Source organism: Myotis brandtii, unplaced genomic scaffold (genome assembly GCF_000412655.1).
Source record: "Myotis brandtii unplaced genomic scaffold, ASM41265v1 scaffold679, whole genome shotgun sequence".
Classification (NCBI taxonomy): Eukaryota; Metazoa; Chordata; class Mammalia; order Chiroptera; family Vespertilionidae; genus Myotis; species Myotis brandtii.
In genome coordinates this window covers 390,233-406,559 of record NW_005370653.1, presented here as the reverse complement: position 1 = coordinate 406,559, position 16,327 = coordinate 390,233, and the positions used below count along the sequence as shown (strand labels likewise).

The 16,327-nt window shown below is 45.9% G+C and overlaps 1 protein-coding gene across 1 annotated transcript in view; it reads left to right on the top strand.

Annotated features, from left to right (window-relative positions):
* The window catches only part of RYR2 (ryanodine receptor 2 (cardiac)), a 176,751-nt gene that overhangs the window by 105,956 nt on the left and 54,468 nt on the right, over window positions 1-16,327 (top strand). The window contains exons 61-69 of the mRNA XM_014529274.1: window positions 5,539-5,599; window positions 6,900-7,138; window positions 8,765-8,846; window positions 10,572-10,702; window positions 11,065-11,385; window positions 12,589-12,829; window positions 13,192-13,279; window positions 14,032-14,124; window positions 15,253-15,423. Coding sequence (XP_014384760.1) covers window positions 5,539-5,599; window positions 6,900-7,138; window positions 8,765-8,846; window positions 10,572-10,702; window positions 11,065-11,385; window positions 12,589-12,829; window positions 13,192-13,279; window positions 14,032-14,124; window positions 15,253-15,423 — 1,427 coding nt within the window. The remainder of the gene's footprint in view (window positions 1-5,538; window positions 5,600-6,899; window positions 7,139-8,764; window positions 8,847-10,571; window positions 10,703-11,064; window positions 11,386-12,588; window positions 12,830-13,191; window positions 13,280-14,031; window positions 14,125-15,252; window positions 15,424-16,327) is intronic.

Sequence of the window (16,327 nt, the reverse complement as noted above, 5' to 3'; positions counted from 1 at the left end):
TATTTGGTGTTCTTAAATTTAGTTATTATAAGTTATATTTCATATAGATTGCCTGAATTTTTGCATTCATGTTTCAGTTATCCAAAATTAATGTGGAAATCATCTTTTTTTAAAAAATTGATTATATATAGAGAGAGAGGAAGGGAAGAGAAAGAGAGAGAGAAACACTGATGTGTTGTCCCACTTACTAGTATGTATGCATTCAGTGGGTGATTCTTGTATGTGCTCTGACTAGGGACCAAACTGGGGATGACACTCTAACCGGTGAGCCACCAGGGCAGGGTGGACATTATCTTCTGCACAATTCCCGGGAGACTAACTTTGGTTGGACTTCTCTTCAACCGAGAAACATTTCATACAGAATGTTCATGTACTCCTTCACCTTCTCACAATAACAGTGGATTCCAACATCTTCCGTTTGTCTTTAGGGAGTGTGACCTCATATAGAGCTTGATAAGGACAAGGTTTCTAGCTGCACTGTTTTTGTTAATCCTAACCCAAGGGTATGGAGAGAGAGAGAGAGAGAGAGAGAGAGAGAGAGAGAGAGAGAGAGAGAGAGAATGAGAGAGAAACATCAATTGGTTGCCTCCGGCACTCACCCCAACCTGGGATCAAACCGGCAACCTGGTTATGTGCCCTGACCGTGAATCAAACCTGCAACCTTTCGGTGTATGGATGACGCTCCAACCAACTGAGCCACTCGGCCAGGGCTCAGCTGCACTTTTTTGCATTCTTATGAATGAGCATAATACTGCCGTTACGTGGCTTCTAACTTCTTACCTATAGGAAACGCTTGGTTTCCTGGGTTATCTCTCTATATAATTTCCTTTTGTTAATTTCTGAGGTATTCCACACAGACAGCAAAGTACACAAGTGTTCAGGACAGCCTGGTGCCATAGCTTGTGAAATGTCACCTGTGTCTGTACCCATTTTTTAAAAATTTTTAACAGGAACTTTTTGGAGAGCTACTATGTAACTGTTCTTCAACACCATATTTTTGTGAATTCTTTATATTATTTTGATATCTGTTATTGTTTCAAATTTGCTTTGGCATTTTCCTGTAAAATAACACAAACTCCAAGAGGCCAAACATACTACAGTATAGACATGTCCAGTTATTAGAATCTTTAAGTCTAAGACATGTAAACTTTATTTTTTGTTTTTTTAAATATGTACACATATATTTAAACACTTTATCTTTAATCTGTGTTTATTTCTTTAATAGCTACTGAAAGCTTTTCTGTTGTTGTTTTTTGACACCGCATTATCAACCCTCACACTCGGGAGCCCACTCCCTCACACTCGCAGAGCATGTGTAACTAGGGTGCCTTATGGAAGCTGTCGGGGAACTGCTGGCATAGCTGAGAGTTCCTCACACACTCCCCTGAGTCCTGGGGGATGGAGTTGACCCCTGCACCCGATAACTCCATGCCGAAGCACCTGCAGGTGCCCTCTTGGTTTAACTTTATTTTTATTATTGACATTATTACAGATGTCCTCACAGCCCTACCCACCTCCATTAGACACGTAACCTTCAGACAACACAGCTATAACCTGGCGCAGACACTCATGGTGTCCTGGAGAGAACGGTGTGGGCTTTGAGCCAGAAAACCCAGGTGCAAGTCCTATGTGTGTAACTAAGCCAACGGACTGATCTGGACAAGGACTTGCTGTCTCTGAACTTTGGTTTTTATTTTTGAACCAGACTAAAATAAGCAGTCTAATCTTATTGTAACCGCATAGCTTTCACCTGGAAGAGGTTCCAGGCAGGACGGAAAGTTGACAAATAATTCTCTGGCTTTGTCTTTGAGCAAAGGTGAAGTGTAGAGAGAGCCATGTTCCTAACTCATGAAATGAGTGAGAAAAGTGCAATTGAGACCAAGGGGAGCTTTAAAAAAAACCAGGGGACCAGACTCTTGTCTGTTGGTGGCGCTCGTGGTGAGCTAGTGGCAGTGCCTGTGGTGAGCTAGTTTGATAAGTGATGGAATATTTATCCAAGTTGGATGCCAAATGGTAGTTATATCTACAAGTGTCTCCTGGGTTTGAAATGCTTTTCTTTAAAAAAAATTTTTTTATTGCATTTTAGAGAGCAGAAGGGGGAAAGAGAGAAACATCAATGATGCGATAGAATCATTGTTCGGCTGCCTCCTGCACACCCCCCCACTGGGGATGGAGCCCGCACCCCGGGCGTGTGCCCTGACGGGGAATCAAACCAGCAGAGCCACACTGGGCAGGGCAAGAGATATCTCCAATCTATAGAGTGAGGAAGCCTAAAACTTGGACTTAATACAGTTTATCTTTAATCCAAATATTTCCTATCTTTTGAAGCACACTCTCTAAGAATTAAAGACATTAGTGTTTTCATGCCACTCTTTTTATATTAAAAAAAGGTAAGGTTTTAACAAGGGAGACAGGCCTCATTCCCCACAGAACAGTAGTTCTCGTGTATCCATTAAAACGGTTTATGGGGAAAATAATGAGAAAGCAGCATCTTGTGTACATATAGGCTTGGCTGTTGGACTCTGGAATGCTCGCTAGTGGTTGTAAGTTCATGCTGATGACCCATTGCTGACTGAGGAGCGAGTGCCTTTAATCCCCCCCCCCCTCCCCCCCCCCAGCTGCTCAGGAACTCTCATCCCTGATTTCCAGGCAGTTAGAGAAGACAAACCCCTCACATTCCAGCCCAGGGCAGCCTTTCAGCGGCTTTAGTGGAGGCGGGGTCAGGCTGTGAGGGCAGCGATGGTGGCACGGGGCACAGCGGCACTTCTTAAGGCTTCACTTTTCCTTATGAAAATAAACCCAATGCCTTCCTGACGTCACTCAGCAGAGCACTGTACGTCCGTGTGTGCAGGGCGTTCTCCAGGAGGTGGGGACAGAAATGATTTCTTACGTGCCAGTTCCCCAGGCCACCTGCAGGCGTGTCGTGTTTCTCCTGCCGCCAGGGAGCACTGTTCTCTCTGAATCCCCGCAGACCATCCGGTCTTCCCAGAACACGCCTGCTCATCCAGTGGCTTCCCATTTCTTTAGAATAAAGACCAGAATTCTTCTTTTGGCCACGTGCCCGGTCCCTAGTCCGGCTCCTGTGGCCTCCATTCGCATCCCGGAGCAAGTTGCGGCTCCCTGTGCTTCAGCCTCAGGGGCCTCTCTGCTCCCTGACCGTGTGGATTCCCTTTCTGCTCAGGTCCCGGCATGTACTGTCATTGCCGACTGGTACCGGGTCCCCTACAGTCCATTCACTTGCCGATCCCTCATCCCGCCATGGAGGCAGCTGCCCATCCTTCAGAGTTCCAGCCAGACACTCCTCTCTCAGGCCACCTTCCCACCTCCCGAGGCCTCTCCTGCCTGTGACGCTCACGGCTCCTGCACCTGCTCCTCCTCTCTGGTGATGTCCCTGGGTTAACATCTCATTCTGGCCCAAACCGCTCAGCTCTTTGAGGGCTTATTGCTGTATCCGCAGCCTGCAGGAAGTCTGACCCCTAGTCGGCATCCTCATGCTTGGGAGCCGCCCCGTGAGGGCGTGCGGGTGCTTGTCCAGGGGTCTCCTTACCAAACAGTGAGGTCCTATGCCTGACAAGAACTCCGAGTTTGCTGAACAGGCTGAAGACAAAAGAAAACCAAAGAGAAAAAGGGGAAGGGGGCAGGTAGGAAAGATAGGGAGAAATGGAAATAAAATAAGAGAAAAACAGCTGATAAATGTCCCATTTAACCCATAAGAAAAAACTTAAAAATATGTTCCCAATGTCTTCCCTGCTGATATGCTGATCAAATTCACCCCCAACCCCTTGGCGGCACCGCAGGAGCGTCCTGGCTCACGTCACGCGGCCCTTCAGAGGTTTGCATGTTGGGATTTCATCCTTTTAAAATATCGGTCAGATTCCAATCTGTTCACAACCTGTCTTTCTGTTGCACCTAAGAAACACGCCCAGAGTTCTTGCTCTAGTTGCAGGGCACTGCCCCTGGCTCCCCCTCCTTCCGTCACACATCTCCTTCCCCATCTACCCGCATCAGCCACTTCACTTCCTCATTCTCTGCCCCAGGGCCTTTGCACCTGCAGTTTCCTCTGCCTGGGCCCTTCTCCCAGCTGCATGCACGGTCTGTTCCTTCATTGTTCCTTCAAATAGCTCTGCTCATTTCCCACTTCCTTGGGGTCGGCCTCCTAACCACTCCCCTTGTTACTCTCTCCAGTTGCTCTAATCCCTATGTCCTGCTACCTACTTTTACTGTGGCCTGATATTATGTTACATGCTGATTTTTGATGAATTGTTTGTTATCTGTATCCCAACTAAAATGCAAGTACCTTGAGAACGCTGTTTTGCTTATTACTTGACGTTTGAGAGTGTCTGGTATGTAGCCAGTATTTATTGAGTGAATGAATAATGAAATGAATAACACTTTCAGGGACTACAGCACAAGCCCTAAGATTGCCACCAGCCAATAGACAGGGATGTAACAAATCCTGCCCTTCTGCTCGTTTTGTTTTCGTTACCATCAGGAATTCTGAGGCACCAAGCACAAGATGAACGGGACCTTTCTGAAAGTACTCAGAGGCTCCGTAATGAGTGCTTTATTTTTGTTGTTGTTTGTATCATGTCACTGAACTGGCTCGCTGCCATTCTAAAGCAAGTATTAGTTTCCATGCATATTTAATTCATTCATTTTAGGACACTTTTTTATATAAAGACTATAACATACTTAGATGTCATAAAAACTTAAAATCAGACTGGAGTTGTTAACCCCAGGATCCAGGAAATGACGATATGTTATACAGTAAGGAAAAAAAAAGTGTGCACACACATTATATATAGAATACAGAATAAAGATATCATAACATCAGACTATCTTGTGAGCAATCAAATCACTGTAACTTTGGACTTGCTTTTCTTATTATCACAAAGTAATATATAGGTAGTGGTTGTATAATTCACATTTCTGCCAGTCAAAATGAGGGGATTATATCTTTTAAGAACAGTCAGCCCCATTTTAGGTGTCTCATGGGAGTAGGATTTAACTTTCTCAGCTTCCGATGCTTTTTTACATAATAGCATGGTGCTCCTCTTTCACCAAAGACCAACAGCATTCAGGCAGATGAGCTGCTCTGAATCCAGGTGAATGCAATCAGAAGGCAGAGACACTGGGTAATCAAACTGGAATTACATTTATTAGACTTTCAGCCACCTCATCCCATAAAGGCTGTGAGCTAACTTCACAGTTGCCATGCAATGTGATTTAACAAGGAGGCGAGCTGGTTGTGGAGGGGTGTCCGTGGAGAACTCAGTAGACCCCCAGCCTGGGCAGCGCTTCCACCGCTTCTGAGTGCATCAGCTCCTCGCCGAGGCCCGCTTCTCCGCTTCCCTACTGACATCGCATAACCACCGTAGCAGGAAACTGCATGTGAAACTCGATTGTCAGAGATCTGTTTGAGCTATTACATTGAGTTGTGCTGTGGACTAATTTTTGAAGCACGACTATGAATAGGAAAGAAGAAAACTGGCAAATTCTCAGGGCAATTCATACACCTTTTTTCTTCTTCTTCTTTAGGAAACGATGCAGCATCCATTGTCAACTGTCTTCACATTTTGGGTCAGACTCTGGATGCAAGGTACACGGGTCCATTTTTATCTAAATCAGCGAGAATCATAATGACATTGGAGAATATTAAAATGGGCTACTTGCCTTCATTATATTCTTTGGGATAGTACTGAAGATTTCAGTGTAGGTGAAAAGAAGAATCCTTGGTAAATTACTAATACAATGGCATTTTGTTACTTTCACGATCATATGTAAATCATTAAATTTTAGTAATTTCTACAGCATCTTGGCGTGTAACTAGGGCTGAGCTGGGAATGTGTCCTGTGAGGGAAAAGTGGTAGTGATAGCTCTGGAGGTCATGTGGGTGTCGAGGCACCGTGCCCGGCTCACGTGTGCGATAACATTTACTTTATCGGAAACATGAGGGTTTACTCTCAGGTTACAGATGTAGAGTGAAGCCTAAGACTGCCCAGTGAGTGGTGGTCAGCCAGCCCCGGTCTGTGCCCCTTCTCCTCTGCCTGCCATCGACACAACCGGCAACCCAGCATGTGGTCTGTACACAGAGTCAACCCATGTAGCATGACCGACTCAGCCTTCAGCCACACGTTAAGTTCATTTATTACCCAGGACAAATCCAAATGAAAGTTTCTGAAGGTCTCTTACAGAGAGTATTCCATGATTCCTTGGATAATCCAGGTTTGTGTTTAAAACTTTGTTTGAGGTGTTTTGTATAATAAACAGCAAAAGGAGATGCCCTTGTGCACCTTCATTCTTACATTATGCACCTTCATTCTTACTAGCAATGGTGGCCCAGGAGTCTCCTTCTGCGTATGAGGAGAGGCTGGTATATCACTCTACATCTCCCCTCAAAGCACCGAACTCCTGTGTCACTTGACGACTTGGTGGAGTTGCCATCGAATGTTTCTTTCACAGCCATTGCTCCGGAAACATTCTCCTTCGGTTGGATTTGGGATGTGTTTATTCTAAAACTAAGCTGTGTTTGCTTAGTTTTAGAATAAACACTCTCAGAATTTGAGACCTGCTAATGCAGGTGGAAAACTAGGCATTCGCCCTGCCCTCTGCTCTGAGGTTCTCTTGGAGTTGACTCTGAAGGAATTTAGGATCAGTGGTGAATTACAGAGCAATGTGGCTAAACTCCAAGTGTGTGGAAGTGTTTGAGTGGATGTAAAAGGCTGACGACTGAGCATTTTAGGATCAGTGGTGAATTACAGAGCAATGTGGCTAACACTCCAAGTGTGTGGAAGTGTTTGAGTGCATGTAAAAGGCTGACGACTGAGTGTGTGCTGTGAGAAAGCAGAGTGTGTCCCTGCTCACTGCTCCCTTCACGCCTGCCCTCTGTCCCCCCGCAGGACCGTCATGAAGACCGGCCTGGAGAGTGTGAAGGGCGCACTCAGTGCGTTTCTGGACAGCGCAGCGGAGGACCTGGACAGGACCCTGGAGAACCTGAAGGAGGGCCAGTTCACGCACACCCGCAGCCAGCCGCGGGGCGTCACGCAGATCATCAACTACACGACGGTGGCGCTGCTGCCTGTGCTGTCCTCCCTGTTCGAGCACATCGGCCAGCACCAGTTCGGGGAAGACCTGATCCGTACGTAGACCTGCACCTAGAGCCCCATTTCTAGGCGGCACAGGCAGCTATGGAAGCCACATCTGGGTCCCTCCAACGCTGCGTGAACATTAACCTGCTTGTGTTGCAGAACATTCTAGGTTGAGTGTGAGTGACAGAAACCGTTCTTGCAGAGGTAGACCGCCGAATCGCATGACAGTCTTCCACGGTCCAAGTGCAAATTTCAAAGTCACTGTTCCGTGTTGTCTCTTCCCATGACACTTGCTAACGCGGTCTGACCACGGGACACACATGTGAAACGTTTCCACTTGTTTCTGAGTCGATGCAGACCCTTTCCATGGCTGCATTACCAGTAAACTGAAGGCTGCTGAGACCAGTCTGTGTCCAAATAACCTGTCACCTTGGGTGACCCACACAGTTGCTGTTAATAGGTTTCAGTCTATTTTCATTGGGGATTTGACCGGCTGTTGTTGGCTGGAATTCTGTAATTATTAAAAATATCCACAGGCCCGGCCAGCATGGCTCAGTGGTTGAGCATCAATTTATGAACCAGGAAGTCACGTTTCGATTCCTGGTCAGGGCACATGCCCAGCTTGTGGGCTCAATCCCCAGTAGGGGGCGTGCAGAGTCAGCTAATCAATGATTCTCTCTCATCATTGATGTTTCTATCTCTCCCTCTTCTTTCCTCTCTGAAATCAATAAAAATATATTTAAAAAAATTATATCCCACAGAATGCCCAAGGTTACGTGGGAAAAAATAACGCATGACCTGCCCAGTGTCCTGCCCTTGTGCTGACATGAACACGAGAGAAGGTGCAAGTCCTGGCCGTGCAGTCTCAGACCCAGCTGCTGAGACGCAGTGTGTAGGTCCCAGGGGCGTGCAGCTCTGCGCGAAACCCACTGCAGAGCTGGGTGACTGACAAGGACACTGGCTGCGGGGTTTGCTGGAAGCAGCGGGAGCACTGCTTGCAGTGTGGCCATGGAAACCGTCTGGAAGACACGGTGGTTTCTCCATTGATGTCGTGTTTCCTGCAGGAAACAGTAGCCAAGTTAGAATTGGAAATTCAAGGTTCTTAGATTTCCTTGCCAATAGTCATCTGATTGGGTCAGGGATCATCTACCAGGTTTTGTTTGATTCTCTAGCTGCAGAAACCACCAAAGTGACTGACTTATACTGCACACGCCAGGTTGTGTCAGAAATAACTAGCACACTCCGTCCCCTACCATTCTCAGGCTGGTTCATCGAGACCTAAAATAAAAGGTGCCACCTTCATACTAGTACACCTTGGGAACAGGAGTCAAACACCTACCTGCCCTCCAAGTTACTCTTGTGCTACTTTTATCCTTGAAAAAATCTTTTATTCTTATACCTAGAGAAAAATTATAAAGAAATTGTTCCTGATCATGTTCTGAATAATCACAGGGCTTCTTTAGAATGCTTTAAGATCCTGAAAGAAAAGAATTTTGTTTGAGAAAACCTTTTCGTATTTCCTTTTACATATTGTTTGTTCTTATGTTGTTTCTCTCAGACGTTAAAATATCAGCATACCTTTAATATGGAATTTTGGTTTTTGCGAAGCTTTCTTAGACATTGTGTAAATAACAAGTGTTGTTGTTTTTTTCACGTGCAATTCTCTTTTTCCCTAGTGGAAGATGTACAGGTGTCCTGTTATAGAATTCTGACGAGCTTATATGCTCTCGGTACGAGCAAGAGTATTTATGTGGAAAGGTAAAGTTTTAAATTTAACTTTGTCTCAATCACTGTTTTAAGTATTATAACTATTTCAAGTGTTACAAAAAGTCTTCGCTCTATAACTTTTTCCTTAGTTAGAAATTAAAGAACCAGATTCATTTTATGGATTCTTTGGGAGTAGATACACAATCTTTAAGGTAAGTTTGATTTATGTTAGGGTTTGGCTGGTGACTTGGGCTGTGAAAGAATTCACAACTAAAAGGAGAGATGCAGAGAGGAAGTTGCATTTACTTTCCAGTAGAGGTAAGGGCGGTGTATTGCTAGTCGTTACAGGGCAGGGAGCAAAGGGGTGGCCTGCTCTTCAAGCTGTGGCTGTTGCCAAGCATCAAGGAAGGAAGGGGTCAGGGTTGTGTTGATGTTGAGCAGGTTACAGGGCTGTCTTAAAGAGTTACAGTGTGTTTGCTTTCCAGGAGACAGTCCAACAGATGTCTCAGGGTGGTGTCTTATCAGTATTTTCCCAAGCCTATAAAACATGCTTAGGGCAAAAGTTATGAAGAGTTTAAAAGAGGCTTCTTTTGAAGGTGAGGTGGGAAGGGAACTTTCTACGAGCTAGAGACGCCTTCCTGCAAATTATCTGAGTTGTGAAAACAGCAGGGAGGAGGGTATACAAGAATGTAGTCTTGAGAGTAGCTTATCTTGTCCCACAGTTTGAACAGAGGAGCCAACAATCGGGGGGTTTAATTACCAGGTGCTTCTCATAAATTGTGGAAGACCACAGCGAAGAAGGAAGGCCTTTTTCCTATCCTTACAATATAATAAAAGAGTTATGGGGGGGAAAAATAAAGCAATCTCAGTAAAGACCATATTTAATATAAAGCTTTAACTTAAGTGTTTATGAATCTGCTAGTGCAGGTTTGCAATGATAAAATGACCTGGAAGAATATAAAACTAACATTTTGAATATGTGTAAAATATGTTTTTTTAATGAAAAAGTGACATAAGTGCTAATAAAAATATAGTAATTTTATTACAAGTCATCTAAAAGAAAAATGGCTATTTCCAGAATACCAACACAAATGATCAGAGTTGGTCTGAGAATTACTACTTGAATAAAAAATTTAAATTATTAAATAATTGACAAGAATTATTAATGATAGACTAATCAGATGTAAGGGAATACATTGCTGACTTTGAAGTCATACATGAAACATTTTAACCTATTAAATTCTTAAATAAATTATTTCTCATCATTTTAAAACATTTATTTAACCCACATTATGTGCCTGAAATTTTGCCATTCTTCATCCTATTTTTTTTTTAATCCTCACCCAAGGATATTTTTTTCCATTGCTTTTCAGAGAGAGTGGAAAGGAGGGAGGGAGGGGAAAAGAGAGAGAAACATTGACTGGTTGCCTCCCGCACAAGCCCTGACCAGGGGCAGATAGTGAACCCACAACCCAGGCCTGTGTCCCCAACTAGGAATCGAACCCATGACCCCTTGGTGTGTGGGCTGACCCTCCAGCCTCCGAGCCACACTAGCCAGGACTTACTGTTTTGTAAGCTAAAAGATAATTTGGCTTTCTTTTTTAATGGCAGGAACTTCGTTATTGAAAGCATGTGATGATTTATAATATAGAAATTATACTTGAGGGTTAGTAGTATTAGCAGTACTGTTATTATCCCTCAGGTTAAACTGCTAGTTTTAATACACCTTCAGTTTTTTACTTGGAAGAAATAAAAATCAAAGCATTTCCCCTCCAGGCAGCGATCTGCGGTGGGCGAGTGTCTGGCGGCCTTTGCGGGTGCCTTCCCGGTGGCGTTTCTGGAAACTCATCTCAACAAACACAACAGCTGCTCCATCTACAATACTAGCTCCTCACGGGAGAGAGCAGGTAACGCAGCTGCAGGGGCAGCAGCTGAGACGTGAAGCCACGCATCATGTCACTTTCCGTTTGGGAAAATCTGGGTAGATAACCCCATTTCTTTCACTGCCCCAGTGGAGAAAGCTCACCGATGATTTCACGGATTGACCTCTGAGAACCTACTAGAATTATCTGCTAGGATTTGAGTTGAGTTGGGGGAGGATAGGGTAGGAGCGTGGGAAGGAGAGGGAACGGCTGACACGGCTGCTAGGAGGAAGGGGATGGGCCCAGTGGAGGCGGGTGGGCATGCTGAATCTTGAAGCCCAAACGGCATGGCTGTTTGTGCCTGTGACTTCAGTGACCACCATTTATTCTTGGGTGTGTTCCTCTAGCTCTCAATCTGCCAGCCAACGTGGAAGATGTTTGTCCAAATATCCCATCTTTGGAGAAACTGATGGAAGAGATTGTGGAGCTGGCTGAGTCCGGGATCCGCTACACGCAGATGCCGCACGTGATGGAAGTCATCCTGCCCATGCTTTGCAGCTACATGTCCCGGTGGTGGGAGCAGGGGCCCGAGAGCAACCCCGAGAGGGCCGGGCTGTGCTGCACGGCTCTGAACTCGGAGCACATGAACACCCTGCTGGGGAACATCCTGAAAATCATCTACAACAACCTGGGGATTGACGAGGGAGCCTGGATGAAGAGGCTGGCAGGTAAGGGTTGGGAAGGAGTGACCGCTTCAAGTTGTCTTATTTCCAAAAAGATTTGAAATACAGAAACTAGACTTTTTCTATCTCCGTCTTTATTAATATTGCTCCTGTGCTAAACAGTATTATCGTTGCCATCATGCTGTTCTTTAGAAAGTAGATATCATCAGACTGTGAGTGACTTTCCATGTGCTTTTCAGTAAGGAACCATTTTCCTTCTGACAGCCTCTCTAAGGTCAATGAGTAAACACAGCAGCAAAAGCTAATGACTCTGCAGACAAAGATGAACCTGGGTTTGAATCAGCTCCTCAGCAGTCTGTCCCCCAGGATGGGGAGGATGCTCAGGCTGCCTCACATGTTCGCACTGCAGTGATGTGCCTTTGCCCTGCATATGTGGAACAAGTGGGAGCAACGTTAGCGCTCACCGCTGGCCTGTGGTTACTAGTGGGCACAGCATAGAGCAGAATACAGGCCATCTTAACAGTAAGGTGGGCATTTTCATGACTTGGAAAATGCCCACAATAGCAAGGAGGATGAAAAGAAAAGGACTTTAAAATGGAATTCAGAAATCCATATAAGTATATATTTGTGAAATCACTTATTTATAAAAACTCCAGAGAAAAATACATGAATGTCTTACTAATTAGGTAGGGTGATTATGGTTGATTTTAATATTTCCCTTTTATACGTTTCTGCAATATATATATGTTACCTTTAGGGGAAAAATTCCTTTTAAAAGTGTCCTCATCACATTTAGAATGATTTGCTAACAACCACAACTATTCTTAAGTAAATGAGCAGTGAGTATTGTATGTAATCCCCCTCTTCCCAGGACAGGATGGGGGCGATAGGGGAGGGAGCGGTACCTTCGCTCATACACTGTGGAACAGTGTGCAGCTACTCTAAGGCAAGGGGACCTTTGCCATTTGGGGAATTTTCTTTTTTGTGTGAAAAAAGTTGATTTGCAAAGTGAGTGAATATCTTTTCTCAATTTTTATTCTAGATTAGCTGTCAATCTTTTTTTTAAAAAAAAAACAAGGAAGCACATCAAATTCAATTCCTAGTCAGTTGGGGACTAGACCCTGAGGCCACGGCTGACTCCGGGCAGATGTGCGGGGAGGGCTCTCGCGGAGCCGCTGTTGTAATGACAGTCTGTCCTGGGGGACATGACCTGTATGCGGAGCACAGCACTGACGTCTGTCTTCACAGTGTTTTCCCAGCCGATTATAAATAAAGTGAAGCCTCAGCTCCTGAAAACTCATTTCTTGCCATTAATGGAGAAACTGAAGAAAAAGGCAGCCATGGTGGTCGCGGAGGAAGACCATCTGAAAGCCGAGGCCAGAGGGGACATGTCCGAGGCCGAGCTGCTCATCCTGGACGAGTTCACCACACTGGCCAGGGACCTCTATGCCTTCTACCCGCTCCTGATCCGATTCGTGGACTACAACAGGTAGAAAGTTCAAAGCGATTGATTTCTCGAATGGCAGCCTGACCTTGCTGGGTTCCTGTGTCCCGGACAAATGGCTTCATTCGCTAACCTCTTAGCGATGAGCCTGTTCATACTCAGATGTTTCTAGATGCATTGTTTTGACGGAGCATCTTAAAATTACAACCAGGAAGGGCATTCTGAAGCAGGCGCAGTGTTGCGGGTAAAAGTTAGCGGTTGGACAGTTCCCGTGTTTTAGTTCAGTGTTACCACTGCACACTTAGCCATCGGTGCTCTGTGGGAAGCCAGCATCCCTAAGTTACTTGGTTTCAGGTTTAAATTTTAAATTGTAACTGAGGAAGCACTTCATTGATTTTGTGATCCAGGGCAAAGTGGCTCAAAGAACCGAGCCCGGAGGCCGAGGACCTGTTCCGCATGGTGGCCGAGGTGTTCATCTACTGGTCCAAGTCCCACGTGAGTAGGGCAACATGGGCAGGGCTTGCTGTTTGCAGGATGTTAAGGGCTTTCAAATATTTAGCCAGTTTTCCAGCCCCTTAGTGTTTCTCAAACTTGTCTCCTGGGGGTCACTTAACTGGCGAGGAGGGAGAATGCTCAAATACTTCACTTTGCCAGTGCGTCTGTGACCCGGAATTAAAAGCGAATGAGGAATGTTATGGAACTTGAAAAAGCAGATGGAATGTCTGACCGGGTGGAAAGCTCCATCCCATTGCTGTGATCTATGTTTAACCGGAGACGCACATGCTTTCCCGGCTAACCCAGGTCTGAGTAGTCACTTCACTTTGCCAGTGCGTCTGTGACCCGGAATTAAAAGTAAATGAAGGGATGTTATGGAACTTGAAAAAGCAGATGGAACGTCTGACCGGGTGGAAAGCTCCATCCCATTGCTGTGCCCTGTGTTTATCCGGAGACGCACATGCTTTCCCGGCTCACCCAGGTCTGAGTAGTCATTCAACCCGAGGTAGCTGTGTGTCCACGTTACTTAAATCCTCTCACCCTTAGTTTCCCGACCTTTGAGACTTGGTTTTTATGTGCAATGCCCAGAACTGTCGCCCCGGGCAGGCGCCTTCATTGTATTCAACACATACGTGTTCCCTTTCTTGATGAGTCTTACATATCAAATTAACATTTATCTTCCTACGAACTTCTGATCACATGGACTTCTTATTTATGTGATTGTTACTGGAATTTCCTTTGTGACTTCTCAGAACTTCAAAAGAGAGGAGCAGAACTTCGTGGTCCAGAATGAAATCAACAACATGTCCTTCCTCATCTCTGACACCAAGTCCAAGATGTCAAAGGTATTTCTGTGCTGTGTCGCAGCGAGAGAAGTGTCCCCATGCAGCTTTCATTGGTTGGTTTATTTTTTATTTTTTGAAGGTTTATAAGTGGACTTTGATAGATTTGATAATGTTGTTTACTGAACACACACACACACACGCACGCACGCACGCGCACGCGCGCACACACACACACATACACACAGAATTGAGGGGACCCAGGACTGACGTACTCACGGATGGTATGACACGCAGGCAGAACTATCAGGGAGGAAGAAGTTGTGACTCAGTGTCCCTAGGAACAGAAGGCACCGCATAGAGAGGGGTGTGTGGGGAAGCCCAGGGTTGGTCAAGAGAAGAGGTAGTGAGGGGGAAGCGTGGGCAAGAACCTTCGCTGGGGCTTCTGCAGGAAGGAGCAGGTGAGACAGGTGAGCAGGTGTGAACCTCGTGTGAATCATTCCAGGGCTCGGGGGCCGAGGGGCAGGCCCTGGTTGGCTGGACCTGGCCCAGGTGATTAGGGCAGGTAGAGTGGGCCCAGGTTGAGGAGGTGATTGGAGAATCTGGACTCTGGACTCCGAGAGACCTGAGGTGGCATGGCTGTCCTCAGGTGAGGTCATCTCAGATATTTATGGGACACCGGTCAGTATACCACGTCCGTTTCCCTAGATGGGGGGCCCTGGGCAGACAAGTCTGCAGGCCACACAGAAGGGAGTGTACTTTGTAATAGTTTTATGGATACAGAGTGGGTGTGTGTGTGTGTGTGTGTGTGTGTGTGTGTGTGTGTGTGTGTGTATTGCAAAGCAGGCATTTGTCAAGACAAAAACACACCATTCATTCTTAAATTTTCTTCTTAAGTATTGAAAATTATAAAACATACAATATCTAAAGTTACCATGGAGTTTTCATATATCCATATCTTCTCTAGAATTACAATGTGCATTTTCCTTCTAAAATTATAAAGAAATGCACACCAGTGAATTGTAATGACTTGGGAATCGAGAGTAGGACTTAAAATTAGAAGAAAAAAGAAAAAATGTCCTCAGTAGGATTTTAAAACATAGCGACCAGCAGACAAAGAGGAATTGGAGCCCGGAGAGGGCCAGGTCCGGAGCGGAGCAGCGCCTGACCCCAGCACCCGTCCGTCTGCAGGCCGCTGTGTCCGACCAGGAGAGGAAGAAGATGAGGCGGAAAGGAGACCGCTACTCCGTGCAGACCTCCCTCATCGTGGCTGCGCTGAGGCGGCTGCTGCCCATTGGGCTGAACATCTGTGCCCCCGGAGACCAGGAGCTCATTGCTCTGGCCAAGAACCGGTTGAGTATGGTGAGTTCCTTCTTGAGGGGCTGCAGCGTCCCACCCCCGGCTCACGGGGTTTGCAGGCCTATCTCCCAGGGCTCTCTCCACTGCTCATCTGCAGTGAGTGCCTTATCAAGTGGTTTCTGCACAGGCCCTGAGCTCAGATTCAACGGCTGCCTATTGTTTTTGTTTTTGTTTTTTTTGGCGGGGGAGGCTGATTTTATTTTTAAGTTATGTTAATCACCTTCAGGGCACATTCAGGAGCCACATGGAAAAGATACATACAAGTCACAGGTAGTGAGAAAAATGGATTTCATCTGGATCCCTATATAAGATTTTTGATGAAGGGCGATTTTTCAGTGTTAGGAGCAGCCATGGTGATGTGCGGTGTTGACTTTTAAACCAGCAGCTTTTTGCAAGCATTGAGATTTACGTTCTCAAGATTTCTTTATGGCCCGTTTTCCATTGTCACGACTACGCTTATGAGGATGCAGCTTTTCAAAAGTGTACATGGGCTTATTGTTTTTGTATTTGTGTAAATTGGAGGCCTCGCTCCTGCCCTGGCAACTCTGAAGCTCCCTGAGTGTGTCTGGAGTTGAGCAAATGAGCGAGGCTGGCGAGTGGCCATGGTCTAATGAGTGACCCTGAGGGTGGGCTCCAGGCACTGCATGGTGCACACGTCATAGGTGCTCAGTTACTCTGTGCACATTTCGGGAGAGACTCAGGTCTGTGCGAACCCCAGGGAGCGTGATGCTTCCCTTCTTGCTGTGAACTGGAAACCGAGCTCATTGCATCTCGATGCACTTACTGTGGAGGTCACACAGCTGTTGTTTCTAGTCAGAGCAGCAGCGACAGAGTAGCCGACAGAGCCCCAGATCTGTGGCATGCAGCCAAAGCCTACAAAAATACTGTGCAGACGTACACTGCTTTC